The sequence below is a fragment of the Vanrija pseudolonga genome, chromosome 2 (assembly GCF_020906515.1).
Source record: "Vanrija pseudolonga chromosome 2, complete sequence".
NCBI lineage: Eukaryota > Fungi > Basidiomycota > Tremellomycetes > Trichosporonales > Trichosporonaceae > Vanrija > Vanrija pseudolonga.
Window position 1 is genome coordinate 369323 of NC_085850.1, and position 18001 is coordinate 387323.

An 18001-nucleotide genomic window follows, 5' to 3' on the forward strand; every position below is an offset into this window, starting at 1 on the left:
TCGTAGATCTGCTGGCTGGTCGCGTCTCGGTGACGGAATGGAGACCCCGCTTGGACCTTAATGTCACGTGGTATGTTTAATGACGTGGGATTGTTTGTTCCCGCGTTCCCCGCCCTGTCACGTCGTCGCGTGTGAGTGCGCTTATCACTGTGGCCGTTCCTTGCACGCTCCCCTGTGCGTCAACAACATCGAGGTGCAGGTGCAGGTGCTGGCTGATGGCGGCGGCGACGGAACGGCGCGCGTTACACAACAACATCCCCTGTTCCCTTCGAATCTCATTGTCAGACAAGTCAAGTCATTCTCAGACAACTCGGGCCGGTCACTCCAACGGCATCATTGACACGACTGCAGTCACGACAACAAGCCCCCCCCCACTATCAATTACGACACGAAGCACCCACCCCTCTCGACTTTGTGAACCACACCATCTAGATCACTCGCGGCCGGCCGCCGAACCGCTGCATCTCGACAGTCATGGACGGCGAACCACCTCAGGAGGAGGACTTTTCGCAGATCCCACTCGTCGAGCGAAGCCAGCACAAGGTGGGTGGAACGGAGCTGGGGAGGGGGAATGTCGGGTGTCTCAGACGAGTCCCGGACGACGCCGGCGACAATGACGCCGATGCCGCCGCCGAACGATACTGACACACGGTGCTCAGAACTGGAAGGCCCGTCTCTCGGCGTACAACGATGTCATTGCAAAGTCGGCCAAGACGGCCTCGGACACGGATCCCTTCTTCAGGCCATTCATCGGCGATGCGGGACTGCTGTGCGTTGAATCTGCGCGATGTGGAGCAAGTGCTGACGGGATGACAGCAAGAAGTGGACACTCGACGCCAACGCCGTAGCGCAGGAGAAGGGTGTCGAGGCGGTTCTCGCCATCGTGACAAATAGCGGCGAGACGAGCGCAAAGTGAGCAGGGTGGTCGCGGCGGCTGCGGTTGAAGTGCCCAACTAACAGCTTCGAAGACTACGGCCCGAGGTTGTACCTGCGCTCGTGGACAAGGTGCTCGGCAACTCTCGAGCAGGCACCAAGAAGAAGGGCTCCGACCTGTGCGCCATGTTCGTCGAGGTCGAGAATGGAGGAGAGGGTGTGGTCGTGAGTGTGACGAAGCCAAGATGTCGGACGGACGGGCTGACAATCGCACCAGACGGATGTCCTCGTCGGCCTCGGAGCAAAGCAGCCCAAGACAGTCGCGGGAGCCGTTACGACCTTGAAAGAAATCACCGAGTACGGGGTGTGCGCGACGGAGCCTAGCTGACACGTAACAGGGCTTTCGGAGTTCCCGCCCTCGGCAACGTCAAGGTGCTGCTCAAGGCTCTCCCCAAAATCTTCGGCCACACCGACAAGAACGTCCGTGCTGAGGGCACCAGCCTCACGCTTGCGCTGTACACTTGGCTCGGTCCGGGGCTCATGCCGGCATTGGCAGAGCTCAAGCCGGTGCAGGTGGCCGACTTGCAAAAGGCGTTTGACGCCCTGGACGCAGAAGGCAAGGGCAAGGGCACTGGCAAGGCGACCCGCTGGACGCGCAAGGCGCAACGTGAACGAGAGGAGGCCGAAGCGGCCGGCGGCGCCGACGACGATGGAGGCGCTGCCGGCGACGCCGAGCCCGAGGCGATCGACCCAATGTCTCTCCTGGACCCAGTGGACGTGCTGGCTCTGTTCCCTGCTGATCTCAGCGAACGGCTCGCGTCATCAAAATGGAAGGACAGGCTCGAATCAATAGAGGAGTGCAACAAGGTTCTTGCACAGCCGCAGAATGGGCGCATCTTGACGTCGAATGCGGGAGCGTACTCTTCTCTGGTCCAGACGCTCGGCACGAAATGCCACAAGGACGCCAACGTCAATGTCGTCATGGAGGCGGCCAAGCTTTTGGAAGGGCTCGCAAAGGGCCTCGGCAAGTCGTTTGGCCAGTTCCGCGGCGTCACCATGACTGGTCTCATGGAGAGGTTGAAGGAGCGCAAGGCGGCCGTCGTGGAGGCGCTGGGCAAGGCTTTGGACGCCATCTTCCTGACAGTGAGTTATGGCTGACGACCTCGCTGACGTGCCCCAGACGACACTGCAGGACATTGTCGAGGACGTCCTCACTCAGCTCAAGTCGAAGAACCCCCAGGTCAAGGAGGGCACGCTAAATTTCTTGCATCGGAGTCTGAAAGCCACTCTCGACGCGCCAGGAAAGGACCAGGTCAAGCCCATGGCCGAGGCACTCGTCGCCCTACTCTCCGACAGCGCAGAGCCTGTGCGTACCGCTGCTGCTGAGTGTCTCGGTACCATGATGAAGATCCTGGGCGAGCGCGCTTTCAACCCCTTCATCGAGAACGTGCCTGAAATCCAAATGACCAAGGTCAAGGATGCCTTTGGACGCGCCGAGATCAAGTACAAGGTCGGAGGTGCCAAGAAGCCAGCACCAAAAGCCGCTGCACCTCCCGCCAAACCTCCTGCTGCCACCCGACCCGCTGTGAAGAAGCCCGTTATGCCCCCTCCGTCGCCGACAAAGAGCAACGGCAGCGGAAGTGACGCGCTGCTCGACGACATTGCCCCTCCGGCCAAAGCAATGCCGGCCAGATTGAAGGCGATGCTGGCTGCAAAGGCCGCGCCACCACCACCACCGTCTGATGACCTACTCATTGACGAGGTAGCTGCCCCGAAGCGTGCACCACCTGCGCGGTTCACGAGACCAGTACGTGTCGGAGGCTTCATGCGTTCCAACTGACCCTTGCAGTTAACAAAGAAGTCCAAGGACGATGAAGACACACCGCCAGCTTCACCCGGACCAAAGTCTGCGCTTCCGTCTCCTACAAAGGCCGCACCTCCAGCACGAGCTGCTCCGCCTAAAGCAGCAGCGCCCAAGATGCCACCACCAGCTGCAGCGGGACCCTCCAAGCCGCCAGCGAAGCCGCCAGCTGCTGCTGGTAAGCCTGGAGCTGCCAAGACACTGGCTGGATCACCTACGGACCCGGTGAAGTACCGGTACAGTCCGGAGGAGGCTGCGGCGCGTGCGGAGGAGGCCATCCCCGCCAATTACCACTCGGCTCTCGCCGACGCCGCCTGGAAGGTCCGTCTCGAGGCCGCCGATGAGATGGTCAAGTGGATTGGCGAAGACGGCGGTGCCGAGGCGGTGGACAGCGAAATCATGATGCGTTTCTTGGGCAAGACGCCAGGTTGGGGAGAGAAGAACTTCCAAGTGAGTCTGGAGCGTCACGACCACAACGCTGACTTTACAAGGTTTCGTCCAAGCTGTACCAGGTCATGTCGTTGATGGCTGAGAAGAGCCCATCGTTTGGAAAGCCAGCAGCTTCGCTGATCATTGGGCCGTTGACGGACAAGCTCGGCGACCTGAAGCTGAAGAAGCCTGCTGGAGACGCCCTTTCGCTGTGCGCTGAGAGGACGTCTCTGGCGTTTGTTCTTGCCCAATCCTTCGAGCCCATGACCAAGCAGAAGGCCCCCAAGGCTCAGGCGGACGCCTTGACGTGGATCAAGCAGCAGGTCATCGACTTTGGTATCGCTGGCATCGCTCTTCGCGAGTTCATCACTTTCATCAAGACGGCTCTTGGCTCACCAAACGCGGCTGTGCGCTCTAGCGCTACTGCGTTGCTGGTGCAGGTCAAGGTTGGCGTTGGAGCAGACATTTCGGGCTTCATCGAGGACCTCAACCCACAGTTGTTGACCACGATCAACAAGGAGTTTGACAAGGTTGACGGCCAGACGCCACCTGAACCAACTCGCCAACAGGCCGACCTCAAGGATGGCCCGGCTGCAGGCGCCAAGGGCGGCAAGGGCGGTGCAGACCCGCTAGACGACCTCATCCCCCGTGTCGACCTCGACAAGCTCGTCGCGTCGACGCCTGTCATCAACGACTCGAAGAGCGACGCTTGGAAGGTCCGAAAGGAAGCGTTCGAGGCGCTCAACGCTGTCCTGGAAGTCAAGTCCAACGGCCGGTTGAAGCCCAACATGGGCGAGATCGGTACAGTCTTGAAGAAGGCGATGGCAGACACCAACCTGTCGGTCAAGATGCTGGCCCTTGGCATCATCACCAAGATTGCAACTGGTATGGGCCAGCCGTTCGACAAGTACAACCGTCTGCTTGTCGCTGCTGTCTGCAGCGTCTGCGCGGACCAGAAGGCCACGACTCGATCGGCGGCGTTGACAACCCTCTCTGCCATTGCCGACGCTTGTGGGTCTCTGGACACAATGTATGCTGGCATTGGTGCCAGCTTGGAGAGCACCAACCCGGCGCTCCGGTCCTCTGTTCTCGGCTGGGTGGGCGACCGTCTTTCCGCAGAGCCACCAAGCCGAACGGCAGACCTGACCCCTCTCGGAGCACCAGTGATTGCAGGTCTCGAGGACCGTAATGGTGACGTGCGAAAGGCTGCCGGCGTTGTCCTTCCATTTGTCATTGCCAGCGCGGGCTTCGACTTCGTCATGGACCAGTGCGCTGGCCTCAAGCCGGCGTCCAAGGCGACGATTGTTCCGCTTGTCAACGCTGCGCGGGGTGCGGCTGCTGATGCTGCTCCAACGCCAGCGGCGGCTCCGGCAGCCAAGATGCCCGCCGCTGCCGGACCTGCTCGTACCATGAGTATCAAAGCTCCTGGTGCTAAGACAGCGCCCGGTACTCCTCGAGCAGGTTCCACTGCACCGGTGCTTCCCAAGGCGACAACTCCTGGCCCGGGACGGTCGCTCGCAATGAAGGCACTCTCCTCCGCGCCTGGCACTCGCCCGACCTCCAGCCTCAGCGACGACAGGCCCACAGGCATTGCAACCAAGATGCGTCTCCCGACTGCGCGAAGCGGCTCCAGTTCCACAATAGCGTCCATCGCTACTGCTCCAGCGGCACCTTCGGGACGCACGCTGCCGTTCTTGACAAGTGCCCCAGAACCACGCTTGCAACGATTGAAACGAGACGCGAGCCGTTGGTCGCTCGAGGCTGCTGCTCGCGCAGACAGCTTAGAGTACCTCTACTCCCAGATGGAGCCTCACACCAGCCCCGACATCTTCACACTGCTCTTCAGCAAGGACCACAAGGCCGAGGAGGACTTCATGGCATCTCTTGCCGTAATCGCCGAGTTCTACGACGCTGAGACGGCTCCTTCATTCGGCCTCCCAGAGCATGAAATCGTCGCGATCCAGCAGGTCAACGTCGACCTCGCGCTCAAGTACGCGGCTGCCCGCCTTCTGTCCAACAATACCCAGCTTGGAATCAGGTCGCTGGAGGTCATTTCCAACGTGCTAGATGGCTTGGCACGCAGTGGAGAGCGGCTGAGTGAGACAGAGGTCAAACTTTTTGTGCCGGCTCTTGTGATCAAGGTGCGTTACACTGTGCAGGGATCAGGCTAACCCTTGCAGCTTGGAGACGCCAAGTTTGGTCCAAAACTGGCGCCTATCTTTGAGGGGCTGGACAAGATCATTCCCGCATCGCAGGTCGTCCAGTTGCTCGTTCAGTACGGTCTCGAGGACAAGTCGGCGGGCAAGACGTGTCGCAACGAATCTCTCGCCCTTATCGAGAAGACGTATCGCAAGCGAGGATCAGTGTTACGGCAGGGCGATCGCGCGTTCTATGAAGTGGTCGCCAAGTGCATCGCGGATCAGGGCACGCGTAACGCAGCACTCAACCTCATGGCGTGAGTCTAGTGTTTCCCGCAATGTTGCAAGCTAACGAGACAAGCTTGCTTCAGTTGCAGGGCGAGTCTAGGAACCTGACCGCGGTGATTGAATCCATGCCCACTTCGTCCAAGGATATGCTTGCGAACCGACGAGCGACGCTTGCTGCCTCGAAAGCCGGCGCTCCCTCAGCCATTGCTCGCGCTTCAGCTACCGACTCTGGACCGACTTCCCCTCGCTCAGCTTCACCGCGGCCGAAGGCTGCTGGGACGAACCGGCTTTCAAGGGAGATTCCGGGGCCGTCGTCTGGTCCGACGTCGCCTGGTCCCACTCGCCCAGCGTCCCGCGGTATCCCTGCACCCAGCACCCGTTTACCCACAACGTCTGGGTCGTCAACACCATCGCGTGCGATCCTCGTCCCGTCTTCGTTGCGGCCTGCTTCTGCAGCCTCGTCTGAAGCCTCGGGCTTACCCATGCCAGGAGCGTCGAAGCGCACCTCCAGACTGCCGACGGCGGGAGCCGAGCTGTCGACCAACATTAACGGCCCCACTCGCCCGTCGACTCAGCCGCTTGGTCGCCCAGTCCCAGCACCTGCCCCAGCAGTCAGCGAAGCTGTCCTCGCTATCGAGGCCGCAAAGACACGGGATGTCGATGAGTCTGCCGAGGCGCTCAAGAGGCTGTCCACTCTGGTCGAAGAGGAGGAGGCGCTGTTCGTGCCCGAGGCAAAGGCTCTCCTGGACGTCTTGTGCCACCAGCTTGAACTCACGTCGCTCAACCCCGTCGACCTGCTCGAGGCTCGCAGCCTGCGACGAATCAAGCACCTCATGCGCTCGATCCATATTGCATTTGGCCGAGCCGTGATTGTGACGAAGTTCAAGCTGCAGGCCCTCGAGCGCCTGTTCTCTGGCATCAGACTGCACTACGCCCTCCTCGAGGTCTGGAGCGAGAACGAGCCAGAGGAGAACCAGCAGGCCAACGACTTACGGGACTACATGAGTATGGTCCTGAGCTCGATCATTGCCACGCCGTCGCGCGAGCTGGTTTACGCCATGCTGTTCGACGCGCTGGTCGACCTCTGTCGTGACATGACGCCGAACCAGGACCCACGAATCGCGAGCGAGATTGGTGTTGTGCTTCAGTGCACGTACAAGCGTGTACGCTCGATCGACTCGGACCTGCGCAACAACCGTATCGCGGCTGGCACGCTACTCAGCATCATCGAGGACCTGCTACAGGTCATTCCGCCTGTCCAGTGGCGCCGCCGTCCAAAGTATGGCCTTCCGCACGGCGACCTGCCACTGCGTGTCGTCAAGACCCTACTCCAGCGTGTCATTGTCTACACCAAGGAGATCAACGTGGGCATTTACGACCTTTTGCAAGAGCAGTTTGGCGCCGAGGCCGACATGACGACGGTGTACAGTTACATCTTCCGAATCTGTGAGTCTAGTGTGTGTGAGTGGAGACTGACAAAGTCCAGCGTCGGCAGAGGAAGCACCCCCGCCTGAGAAGGCAGCCCCGGCCGACTCTGTTGTTGCTCGTCGTGCAACCAACGGCCACGAGCGCCCAGTGAGCCTGTTATCGACCGGCAAGAGAATGTCGGTCGTTCCCGAGCCTCCAGCCCCGCCTGTTAGCAAGTCGCCAACCCGCGATGTCAGTGAGGCGGAGCGACTGGTTCGCCGTCTGACCGACACGAGGGACAGCGAGCAGCGTCTGAACGACCTGCACGCGTTCATGAAGTCGAGCCCGGAGAATGAGGCTGAGGCTCGCGCGGCCGTCGCTTCGATTCTCAACCCCGCTGCACAGACCTTCGTCTGGCGTGCGATTGACCGCCGAAGTGGCGAAGGCGCTGAGCCTCGCTCACCGACCGTCGCTGCCACGACGGTGCCGCCGCAGCCCGCATCGCCCATTCGCTCCCCAGTCCGCGAGCTCACCTCGCCGCCTCTGAGTAACGCGTCGTCCGTGTCTGGTCCCTCGCGGCGTACGTCTCTTGCGCCTCGCCCATCTTCGATGGCGGGCTACGACAAGAATGCGCCAGTCGACGACCAGCTGGCACAGCTCAAGGCGGTGTTTGCACGCACGTCTCGTACCTCAGGGTCATCGCCTACGACGAGACCGCTGAGTGACTATGAGCGCGTGTCACCTACCCCTGAGCGGCCTCTGAGCGACATTGAGCCTCTGCGCGCTGCCCAGTTGGCTGCACAGCGGCGGCCGCTGAGCGAGATTGAGCTGGGCAAGACGACGCCTTCGCCTGAATGAGGCGTGGTCGTCGTCGTTGTCGGGCGCGTCGTGGGCACTAGTCGTATTCCCATTGTATCACTGCTGCACCTCCAATGCATGGCGTCGTGTTTGTTTGCGTACTTGGTTTAGGCCGAGGCACTCTCCCGGCGGCGGCGGCCACGAGGCCACGAGGGCGAGATTGATCAAGGGTTGTAGCTCAAGATGACATACAAGGCCGCGTGACATGATCGGGAACGCGGAACCTCGACCTCGAGGGAAGGTTGTTTGGGTGGGCGGACATGAGGCAGGACAGGGTACAGCAGCGTAATGCAAAGCTTGAACGTCGCGCAAATCTGGCCCCAGCAGCAAGCAGCGTAGTATGTACCAGATCAGGACTGTTTGTACATATGAGCGCGGAACGGAACACTTCAGGACACGCTTCATGCCGTTGGCCATGTTTGTCCACCCCGTTGCCGTGGGTAGGGTGCAGCACCCGACAAGGTTTGGGCTGAAACGCGCCGCTGCTGGCCAGGTTACGGCAGCACGCGTGGCCGCCGTTGGCTGGGGTCTGGTTTGGGTAGAGTCGTTTACGCCGTTGCGTGTGTTGCTTAATTGGGCATCCTCTGCCCTTGAAGGCCATTTTGACGACGCTGCTCTCTGTTCCCTGTGCATCATCATGATGTACGTGCTGACTGTGTTTGCTTCCCTGCGTGCAGCTCCATTCCTTCTGCGGACGAAGCGACGATGACTTCCGCCGGCGTCTGGCGTCTGTCCACATTGCTAGCACCATGAAACTGTGCCCACCAAGACCCGCTGCCTCGGTTTCAAGGCACACACGACTCCATGTCCTCTCGCTCGCCAGCACGAGATGGGCATACACCAACACTGCAGCGCGGCGTGGCGCAGGGCCGCAACGCCGCCGCGGCGTACTGGCTGGTGCCATGTGCCTGTGTCAGCTGCCTACCTGCCTCGGCGCCGCTTGTGGTGGCTCGGGTCGGACCAACGTCCACTGGCCCTAACCTAGCGGGCCCGACTGCGACAATGCCCTCCCCGACCTCTTCCCTGGTCTACCGATCTCGCTCGACCTGAGCTAACTGGCTCCCAGAGGCGTCGAGGCGTCGCTGGTCCGATTCCATCCTTCCATGACCCAATCATCAATGCATGCTAGGAACGAAACCACCCATCCACCGCCGCAGCCTACTGACTCTATTAGGCCTGCTTCTGACAAATTTCAACGCGCCGCACCGCGCGCTAGCACAGGAAGGAGGGCTTCTTGTTCTTCTTTGGTCTATTCGCGACAAGTTCGGCGGAGAGGTCGCGACTCTTTTCGGACATACTGGGCGCCTGGCGCCGGCTTTTGACAGCCTCGCAGCCAGAGCAAGCCTCGCTGGCACAAAACTTACGCCAACTTGCCAAGCAGGACACAGTGCTGGCCGCCAGCACTGGCCGCAACAGCCTTGTAGGGCTTGAGCTGCTTGCTACGCACCCATGTGGGTGTGTCGGCCGTCTCGGCGGAGCCGAGACCGAGCTGGCCCTGGTTGCCCAGACCCCAGGCGTACACCTTGCCGTCGCGCGACACAGCCAGGTTGTGGCGAGTGCCAGCCGAGATGGAAGCCACAGGGTTCGTGGTGGGTGCGTCAGACCACGCCTCAAGCTCGGGAGGGTCCTCGTAGTCGCCGATGGGGGGGAATGCAATCTGGGTCCAAGTGTCAGTTACGAAACTTTAAAAGCTCACACATCTCCAACCACTTACTCGAACAGGTTCGGGGACGTACTCGCCGGAAGGCACACGCAGCGACGCCTGGGCAGCGGCAACTGCAGTCTCGGCAGCAAGCTTGTCGTCCTCGTTGGGCTTCTCAGTAGCAAGCACATCGTCGAGCTTCTTCTGCGCCGCCTTGAGCTCCTCCTCCTTCTCGTGCTTGATGTCAGCCCGGCGTTCGTCGAGGCCAGCCTGGGCAGGGTGGTCGGGGCCGAGGCCGAGCTCCTTTGCGTCGTTGCGGCCGACACCCCAGACCTCGCCATTGTCGAACAGGAAGAGCGAGTGGTGCTCACCACCGTCGACCTGAACCACCTTGGCGCCATTGTGGTTCTCGGGCGAGAGCGAGTTGACAACAGTGGGTCGGATGACCATCTCCTCGTCGCCAGCGCGGCCCTCGAGACCACACTGCTTGAACGTGTTGAGGCCCCAGGCATAGACATGGCCGTTCTTGTCGACGGCGAACGAGTGGTACTGGCCGGCAGCAATGTGGACAATGTTGCGGAGGCCGAGACGCTCAGGCTCGAGGCCGTTGAGGCGACGGCGCTCCATTACGCGGCGGCCCAGCTGGTTCTGCTGGCCGTTGCCCCAGACGTAGACGTGGCCCTCGGTTGTGAGAGCCAGGACGTGGTCAGCACCGGCAGCAACGTCAACGACCTCGATGCGCTCGAAAGCATGGAGAGGGATGGGGTTGAACTGGAACGGCGAGTGGCCCACAACGCCATCGAAGCCGAGAACACCGTCGTTGGACTTGGCATCTGTCAGTGGCTTGGCCCTGTAACTGATCGCCGTAGCAAACTTACACGGAAGCTTCCCCAGGCGCGGAGCTTGCCCTTGTCAGAGAGGGCGACGCTGACGCTGTCACCGGCGGCAAGCTTGACAGCACGGAAGCCGTCCTTGGCAAGAGCGTCGACAACAAACGGCCAGGTCTCAAAGTCCTCAGCAGGGAGGGTTGAGCCGGCGTTGTTGGGGTCGGGGACATTGGCAGTGTTACGACCAAGGGCAGCATTGTCGTTGATGCCCCACGAGCGGACCTGGTGGCCAAGTCAGCGGCGAACGGGGCGTTCGAACGCGCGCCGACTCACCTGTCCCTTCTCATCAATGGCGAGAGTGTGCATACCGCCAGCAGCGATCGTCTCGATGCCGCCCTTGTCGGGGCCAGAGCCAAGCTCGCCATCCTCCTTCTTCTCCTCGAACCTGGCCGAGTGAGCTCGAAGTTGGTGGTTCAGCTCCGCTCGGACTCACCACTTGTGGAGCTGGGGGCGGGGCTTCTCGTCGAGGTCATCGGGACCCGTGCCAAACTGTCCCATGTCGCCGGTTCCCCAGACGAAGACCGAGAGGCCCTGAGGCTCTTTACAGCGAGTCAGTGGTGGCCGAGTGGCAAAGGCAGTCAGCGAAACGCACCAGGAGCCTGCGCGACGGCGTTGATCTCGATGACACGGCGGCGCTTGGAGGCGGGCTTCGGGGCCGCCTCCTTGTCCTCCGTGGGTCCGTTTCTCTTGGTGCCAGATGCAGCGGCGGGCTTGTCGGCCTGGGCGGCCTTGGACGGCGGCTTGGCCTCGCTCTTGGAGGAAGGCTTCGAGGCCGCTGCCTTGGAGGCGGGCTTGGAGGACGCGGCCTTGGACGGCGGCTTGGAGGATGTCCTAGAAGAGGCTGCAGGTGTGAGCGGGGCTTGCGGGGGGGCTTTGGCTTTCCCTTGCCACTCGAAACTTACTGCGAGTGGCCATGTTGATTGATGTTGTGGGTGTTTACAAAACTGGAAAGTGTTGGTGGTGGCGTTGATATATTTTTTGGAGCGGCACAGAGAGAAGGTTGATGCTGCAAGTGCTACAGTTTATGCCGTGTTGATTTCTAGTCACAAATCTTTGTGCAAGAGTGTGTGCTATCGAGTGCTGTACACTGCAATCTATGCGAGAACAATGCAAAGTGGTCGAAAGGGGGGGGGGGGATGGAGCAGAGTGCGCGGGCGATGAGAAGGTGCAGGTCGAGGCCGTTGTTGATGTCAAAGCTGCACATCCACTTCCAATTGGCGGCAGTGAGGTCATGACGACGGTGTGGGTGGTGGAATATGGTAGAGGGGAGGGTGGATTAAGTGGGAAGTTGATTCTGTTACATAATACCACGTGCATCTCACGCTGCGTCCTTGCTTCTCGTCACTGTTCAGATTGGGTTGCATGTTTACATCTGTCGTTTTCAGGGAAGAGAGGTTGTTGGTGGGTGGCCTTCCCTTTGCTCGTCTGCGCCCCCTTCCTTTTGTCTGTCCAGGAACAGCCGCCGCGGCCTTGTTGTTGCAGCAAGTCAGTGTCTGTGCGCTGCGGCGCATGTACGCCTTCTCAGTTGCCGTTCTGTCCTGTCCAGTCCAGTCCAGTCCAGTCCAGTCAGTCCTGTCTGGATGGCATTCCCTGTACACTTCGGCCTGTTTCGCTGTTTACCCTGAGAGGACCTTTGGTTCAAAACCCCCCGGCCGCCACTCCCTGGGTCAACTGCGCCCCTGGGGCCTTGTTCCCTTTTTGACGCCACCGCCTCCTCGCCGCCACCCCTTGCACCCACCCCGCCCGTGCCGCGGGCTAAACAACTACGACAAGGTTGCCGGCACGACGCGACTCTCTTTTGAGCGTGTCGACGGTTTAGCTCTTCGGCACAAAGCTTACAGGGCCAGATGCAAGATTCAGAAACGCCACTGCAGGCAAGCCCAAGTCAAGCCAAGGCACGTCGACGACGAGCGAGCGAGACTGCCAGTCAGTCTTGTCAACCTTCTGGCCCGCGTCAGATGTGACCGTGGTCGACTAAGCCCCGAAAGCAGCAAGCACCCATCATAACACCCACCCCCCTCCCCCCCTCCTTCCTTTTAATCATCGCCCTTCTCCCCCCAACACAATCTAGACCCCCCCTCACCTACACCTTTTGCTTCTCATACTCTGTTTGAAAGCAAAAACGCAGGCGCAGGTGCATCGAAAGGGAGTGTGCCAAACTCTTGCACACACCACCACACACAAACACACAGACTCGCATCCACCCCCACACACACGCTCGGGACTTTGTTTTTCTGTTTCGATTCAAAACAACACAAATCGCATCTCGTCTTCCTTCCTTCTTCCCCATTAATGTCCCTTTTAAACGACAACGCCGAACATTGAATGGCAAGCACCCCCATCACCCGAACCGACATCGTCATCTCTCTGCCCTTGCCGCCCCGTTGCTTGTTCCTTGCCCCTCGTCGTCCCGTGTGCCCACCCCACGCGTCACACACGGCCCATTTACGAGTAACGCCTTCCCTCGGCAGCACCCCCATCTTCTTCTCACAACAACAACAACAACAATAACAACAACAACAATCATCATCACCACCACCACCAACACTGCAACCATGAGCCAAACATTACCATCATCACCATTGCACCTCGCATCATCATCAACAACACCCACACATCTCCGCACAAGACCATCAAGCATAAAAGCGGAACACATGCAGGACGACGACGACTGCACCTGCCGCTCACCAAAACGGGCCAAGGCTTCCCCCTCCCCCCGGGCAGTCCCAACAATGCGCCCATTGTCCACGTCCATTTCGACGACATCGAGCGCCGCTCACTCTCGCGCGAGCTCAAGGTCAGGTGGTCACACCTCCAAGTCCCTCGCAAGCCCCATTGAGTGGACGTTTGGAGATCAGCATCCTTTGCACGCCGCGACAAGTCCCGGCCGTGCCCCAACGGACAAAGTCAGCGGCTGGTCGCGACCAGGACGGAGACGAGAAATGTCTGTTCCGCTGGTGAGTAGGAATGCAGGATCTGGCGTGGCAACTGACGCGCAACGACGCGCCTGCGCGCCATTCATGCTGACATTCCTCAGCTCTCACATACCTTCTCCCACGTCTCCCTCTCACAGAGTACTCCGCCATTCAGCATTGACTCGGGTGAGGCGTCGCCAGTGTCCATGACTCAGGCCGGCCCTTCGAGCACTCCGCCCGCCATGACAACTCCTCCGACCGTGACAATGACGCCACGAAGATGGCCCCACATGCGCAAACTGTCAACACCGGCTGCGCCGACAGGTCGCGAACTCTCGTACCCACACACTGCTCCGATGCCTGTCATTCACTCGCTTCTGGGAAGCCCATTCCACAGTAAATCACGTGCATACCCCTACGAGCTTCACTCGCCAACGTGGGTAGCACGGCCTATGGGCACCGAGCCACTTGGGGAGGAGGACCACGACGCAGACTGGCACGCCGAGGAATGGATCGAGGAGACGGACGCGCTACCAGAATTGCAACCGACGCGTCCAAGGCCCGTCTCGAGCACGTTCTCACACTCGTCATTTGACGAGTTTTCCGGCAGCTGCACCAGCGCCTCCTCGCTCTTCTCGTCCCAACGCCACAGCTTGACCGCCATTCCCACACGACCCAGCGTTGTGTCCATCTGGGGCGAGGACGACAACGAGTTTGCTCCTCCCGCAACGCCAAACCGCGCCGGCCTTCAACGTGACACATTACTGTCGCCCACAAGAGGACTGCACATGAGTCCTGGTGAGACATCACCACTACGCACCAAGCGCGCACCTTCCCCCGCCCACGCAATCTGTGGTGGCGAGTCGCCTGTTGCTCGTGTCTTCCCCATGGGCCTCCCTCCGTCTGCTGGACCCCCACCTGTCGAACGCAAGCGGTCGACTGCTGAGCGCCGAACCCCCTCTGGCACCTCGCTCAGCCGCTCGCCGCTGTCGAGCTTCCTTCCCCGGCTCATCAAGTCTGCCCAGAAGCCTCCTGTCCGCGACACTGACGACGGATTCGGAAGCTTCTTGAATGGGGACCAGCAGCCTGGCGGCTTATCACTTCGACGGACCTCGGAGCCACACGACCACAGTGAGGACGCTTACGCTACCTTCCTTGCTCGGTGCGGTGGCGACCGGGCCACCCAAAGCGACATGTCTCACCACCAGCCTTGGGAGAGCCCCCTTCCTTCGAGCGAGCCCAATGAGCTTGAGCTGGAATTGTCCCCTTTGAGGACAATGAATGGGCGGACGGCCTTCCCGTCGTTACCCACTCGCTCAACCTCGAGTCAGTCAGAGCCGCCACTCCTTCCCTCTGCTCCCCTTCTTTCCTTCAAGACCCGTTTCGAGAAGAGAGCTTCTGGGTCGACACCCAAGGCTATCAAGGCTACGCCGATTCGATCGCTGTCGGCTCGTGTACCTGGTGTCGCCAGCCGCCCCAATATTCGCCGAGGAGGTACCGACCCAAACTTACGCCCCGAGCCGACCCAGCTTGCGACGCCTGTGGCGCAGCTCTTCGGTGACGACAAGCCCTCGCCCGCAGCCTTCGCTTCTACTGGGCTTGTGAAGAAGCGCGGTAGTCGGCTTAGCTTCCCCCGGTTTGGTTCGTCTGTGGCCAAGACCAGACACTGGACGCCCGTGGTAAAGCCTGTGGACCCAAAGCCTGCTGCGGCGTCCGCCAAGGCGACCACGCGAGAGGGCAAGAAGCGGGCACCGAGCATGGGTGATCGCGTGGAAGTTGTCCAGAACGAGGACCTTGACGAGCTAGACCAGGTCTCGCCTATCAAGCCCTTCAGATCTGCTCCTTTCAGAAGAACTACATCGTCCACCAGCACGCACGCACGCAAAGCCTCGGTTGCCAGCGACATCGCCACATCGCCGTACCGACGGACCAGCGGTCATGTCCGCATGTCTTCGACGGCCAGCAGCATTGGGAACCGAGGTCTGCGTCGCAAGGGCAGCAACATGTTTGCGTCTTGCGGTAGCATTGGCAGCGACGCCATGAGCGACAAAATGTCATCCCCTGCCACGCCGACGAAGCCTCTGCCTCTGGCGACAAGTAAGTATACGTCATGGTTACAGCCGCTGACCCCGACAGTTCAGCCCAAGTTTGGCGTCACGACGCCTTCTCCGCAAGTGGCGTCGACTTACTATCCGTTCGCGCGCAACGCAACTGAGGCCGGGTCTCCGTCCACAAGCCCCGCACGGACTCGGCCAGCCCGTGTTCGTGCCCTGTCGCGCGCAGGCCCGGTTGCGCGTAACTCGAACCCGATGCTGGCGGCCACGTTCCGTGCTCATGCGACTGCCATGCCCTCCACACCGGGAGCTGGCACAGCGCTTGCGGAAGGACTCATGTCCGAGGCCGCCCGAGTGGCTGGTGCTGGGCGTTTTGAGAGTGACTTTACTCTGGTCCAGGCTCTTGGAAGCGGCGAATTTAGCAACGTCTGGAAGGTGCGGAGCAAGGCGGACAACGACCTCTGGGCCGTCAAGACTGGGCGCCCTTACATTGGGGCCAGGAACCGACTGCGGCAGCTCGAGGAAGTGACAATCCTGCGCCAGCTCACGCGCGACTCTCACCCCAGCATCATCAAGTTTGCCGACTCGTGGGAACAGAGTGGTCGCCTCTTTATTCGAACCGAGCTGGCGGAATGTGGCGACCTCGGTCGGTACCTGCTAGCACAAGGCGATCGTGGCGGACTCGACGAGGGGCGTGTGTGGAAGATGATGGCCGAGCTGTCAACTGCACTCGACTACATCCACGCGAATGACATCCTCCACCTTGACTTCAAGCCGTCCAATGTGTTGATCACTAGAGAGGGAAGTCTCAAGGTCGGCGACTTTGGAATGAGCATTATGCGCGAGCCTGGCCTCAACCGCAGCACCTCGACTATGCGGAGCACTGCCTCCGGCCGCTCGTCGCGCGAAGGCAGCATAACCCCTCCATTTGAGGACGACGAGCGGGCGGCGATCCAACCCCGCCCCAGCCCCATCCTCGATCGTGAGCTTGAAGGCGACCGCGAGTACCTCTGTCCCGAGGCACTCCACGACGCAACCCCTGCCCCCGAGTGGGATGTCTACAGCCTGGGCATCCTGGTTCTCGAGGCGGCTCTCAATGTAACACTACCATCCAGTGAGTTAAAGTCTGCGGCCAGGTGAACTTGCAACTGACATGCCACCAGACGGTGAAGCTTGGGTCAAGCTTCGCAACGACGACTTTTCCGACCTTGACGACCATTACGTTTTGCGAGGAGCCACTGCAGCTCCGAGCGCCAGCACCACGCCGTCGTCGTGGCCGGCGTCGATAACCGGCGACCCGCCTGCCCCAGCCGTCTCGCCAGTGCTTCTGGACACTATTCGGCAAATGATGTACTCTGCGCCAGCGGCAAGATTGACTTTGAGCGAACTGGACGAGCTCGGACCCATGGTCCGTGCTCGGGCCGCGCTCACGTCAGAGCTGGGAGTGTGGCGAGCAGCCGGGCCGGCTCTTGTCGAGGAGGATGCCGGGTTTATCGACTATCTGCTTGGGACGACCGCCACCCATGCGTTGTAATACTAGCTTTAGCATTGCCCTAATAGACATGCATTTCGGCGCAAGACAGGCTTGCGTCGGAGGTTGTACCGAGTTTAACGGGTGAGAGGTGGTGGCGGACCAAGTTGCCACTGGCAATCCTCCGACGGACACGCACGAGGTGGGGGGTTGTTGTGCGGGCGGTGAGCTTGTTTTTGGTTGCGGGCAAGGTCGGCGGTTTGGCCCGCGGGGAGTGGTGGGTGGGGGAGTGGGCGAGTGGTGCTGCTGTTGCCGGCCTGCGTGCCCACCACTTTGCCGACACGGCCAGGGAGTACGATGCGAGAGTGAGTCACGGCAAGCGAGTCATGCGTCATGGGCCTTGGCGTCTCTGAAGTAGCCAGCGTACGGTCCGGCCGGTTCCTCTGACTGGGCCACCGGGATTTGTGCATAGCTTGCATATGCAGTGGATGCAAGGTGGTGGTGCGGGTGGGTGGGTGAGTGGCCGCAGTGTGCACTTTAGGCGGAACCTGGCAGCCAGCTAAACGAGCATTTGCTGCGGGTGTACGCCGCGGGAAGGACATCCAGCCAGCCACATTACCGAGGCCGAGGTCGAGGCGAGGTGACATCTGGCCCCGCCCGCCCGGGGTTGGATGCCTTGCGTGGTCCGCCTCCCTCCCTCCCTCCCTGCCTGCCTGCCTGCCTGGCCGGCCCTCTGCATCCAGCCAAGCAAGCATCATTTTGCTCCTCGCTCTCGCTCGGGGCCTGCCTGGCCACCTGCCCCCGAGCCAGCTGCCACATGCATACACTGCCGCCGATCCGTGGCGCGTTGGCTGGCTGGGCGAGTATACCCCCCCGGCCCCGCCGCCCCGCGGCAGCACCGTCGTCGCCCCACCCTCACCCTCACCTCGCCTAGTTTAATCTCGGGCTCCAGCCGAACTCGCCATAATATCCAGTGACGTGACGCTTGCTGCAACCGAGTGCAAGGAAGAGAAAGAAACAGTCCGACCGACGGCGGCGGCGGCGAGGGTGTAAACGAGGAGGGAGCAGTTTTGTGCTGTGCGGGCGGGCGGGCGGCGACAACGAATGCGTGCGTGCGTGCACGGCGCAAGGCGCACAAGCGACACACAGAGTGACAGATGCAAAGTGACTACTACTTG

At 60.9% G+C, this 18001-nt stretch overlaps 3 protein-coding genes across 3 annotated transcripts; 2 read left to right on the plus strand and 1 right to left on the minus strand.

Moving 5' to 3' along the window:
• Positions 1 to 266: 266 nt before the first annotated feature.
• Positions 267 to 7939, plus strand: CKAP5 (Cytoskeleton-associated protein 5). The gene is made up of 12 exons (XM_062768414.1): positions 267 to 543; positions 660 to 769; positions 817 to 912; positions 969 to 1098; positions 1151 to 1230; positions 1272 to 2016; positions 2054 to 2680; positions 2723 to 3184; positions 3226 to 5304; positions 5344 to 5618; positions 5663 to 7035; positions 7076 to 7939. The coding sequence occupies exons 1-12, from the start codon at positions 475 to 477 to the stop codon at positions 7852 to 7854; spliced, it is 6825 nt and encodes a 2274-aa protein (XP_062624398.1). The 5' UTR covers positions 267 to 474; the 3' UTR covers positions 7855 to 7939.
• Positions 7940 to 8956: 1017 nt separating this feature from the next.
• pim1 lies at positions 8957 to 11562 on the minus strand. Its single transcript, XM_062768415.1, has 7 exons — positions 11286 to 11562; positions 10976 to 11224; positions 10817 to 10922; positions 10657 to 10768; positions 10375 to 10605; positions 9569 to 10321; positions 8957 to 9511 (listed from the first exon to the last, which is right to left on the minus strand). Exons 1-7 carry the CDS (start codon positions 11296 to 11298, stop codon positions 9215 to 9217), a joined length of 1761 nt encoding a protein of 586 aa, XP_062624399.1. The 5' UTR covers positions 11299 to 11562; the 3' UTR covers positions 8957 to 9214.
• Positions 11563 to 12876: 1314 nt separating this feature from the next.
• On the plus strand, positions 12877 to 16959 carry wee1 (Mitosis inhibitor protein kinase wee1). Its single transcript, XM_062768416.1, has 4 exons — positions 12877 to 13340; positions 13421 to 15395; positions 15435 to 16466; positions 16516 to 16959. Exons 1-4 carry the CDS (start codon positions 12939 to 12941, stop codon positions 16884 to 16886), a joined length of 3780 nt encoding a protein of 1259 aa, XP_062624400.1. The 5' UTR covers positions 12877 to 12938; the 3' UTR covers positions 16887 to 16959.
• The last annotated feature ends 1042 nt before the right edge of the window (positions 16960 to 18001 follow it).

Excerpts from the sequence above, each read along its gene's own strand:
- wee1 (XM_062768416.1), top strand. The coding sequence starts at position 12,939 with ATGAGCCAAACATTACCATCATCACCATTGCACCTCGCATCATCATCA. Across the intron at positions 13,341-13,420 it reads GAGAAATGTCTGTTCCGCTG|CTCTCACATACCTTCTCCCA; the intron begins GTGAGTAGGAAT and ends GACATTCCTCAG. Across the intron at positions 16,467-16,515 it reads CAATGTAACACTACCATCCA|ACGGTGAAGCTTGGGTCAAG; the intron begins GTGAGTTAAAGT and ends ACATGCCACCAG.
- CKAP5 (XM_062768414.1), top strand. The coding sequence starts at position 475 with ATGGACGGCGAACCACCTCAGGAGGAGGACTTTTCGCAGATCCCACTC. Across the intron at positions 2,681-2,722 it reads CTGCGCGGTTCACGAGACCA|TTAACAAAGAAGTCCAAGGA; the intron begins GTACGTGTCGGA and ends TGACCCTTGCAG. Across the intron at positions 3,185-3,225 it reads GGGGAGAGAAGAACTTCCAA|GTTTCGTCCAAGCTGTACCA; the intron begins GTGAGTCTGGAG and ends TGACTTTACAAG.
- pim1 (XM_062768415.1), bottom strand. Across the intron at positions 10,322-10,374 it reads GCGCCTGGGGAAGCTTCCGT|TCCAACGACGGTGTTCTCGG; the intron begins GTAAGTTTGCTA and ends ACAGATGCCAAG. Across the intron at positions 9,512-9,568 it reads ACGTCCCCGAACCTGTTCGA|ATTGCATTCCCCCCCATCGG; the intron begins GTAAGTGGTTGG and ends ACTTGGACCCAG.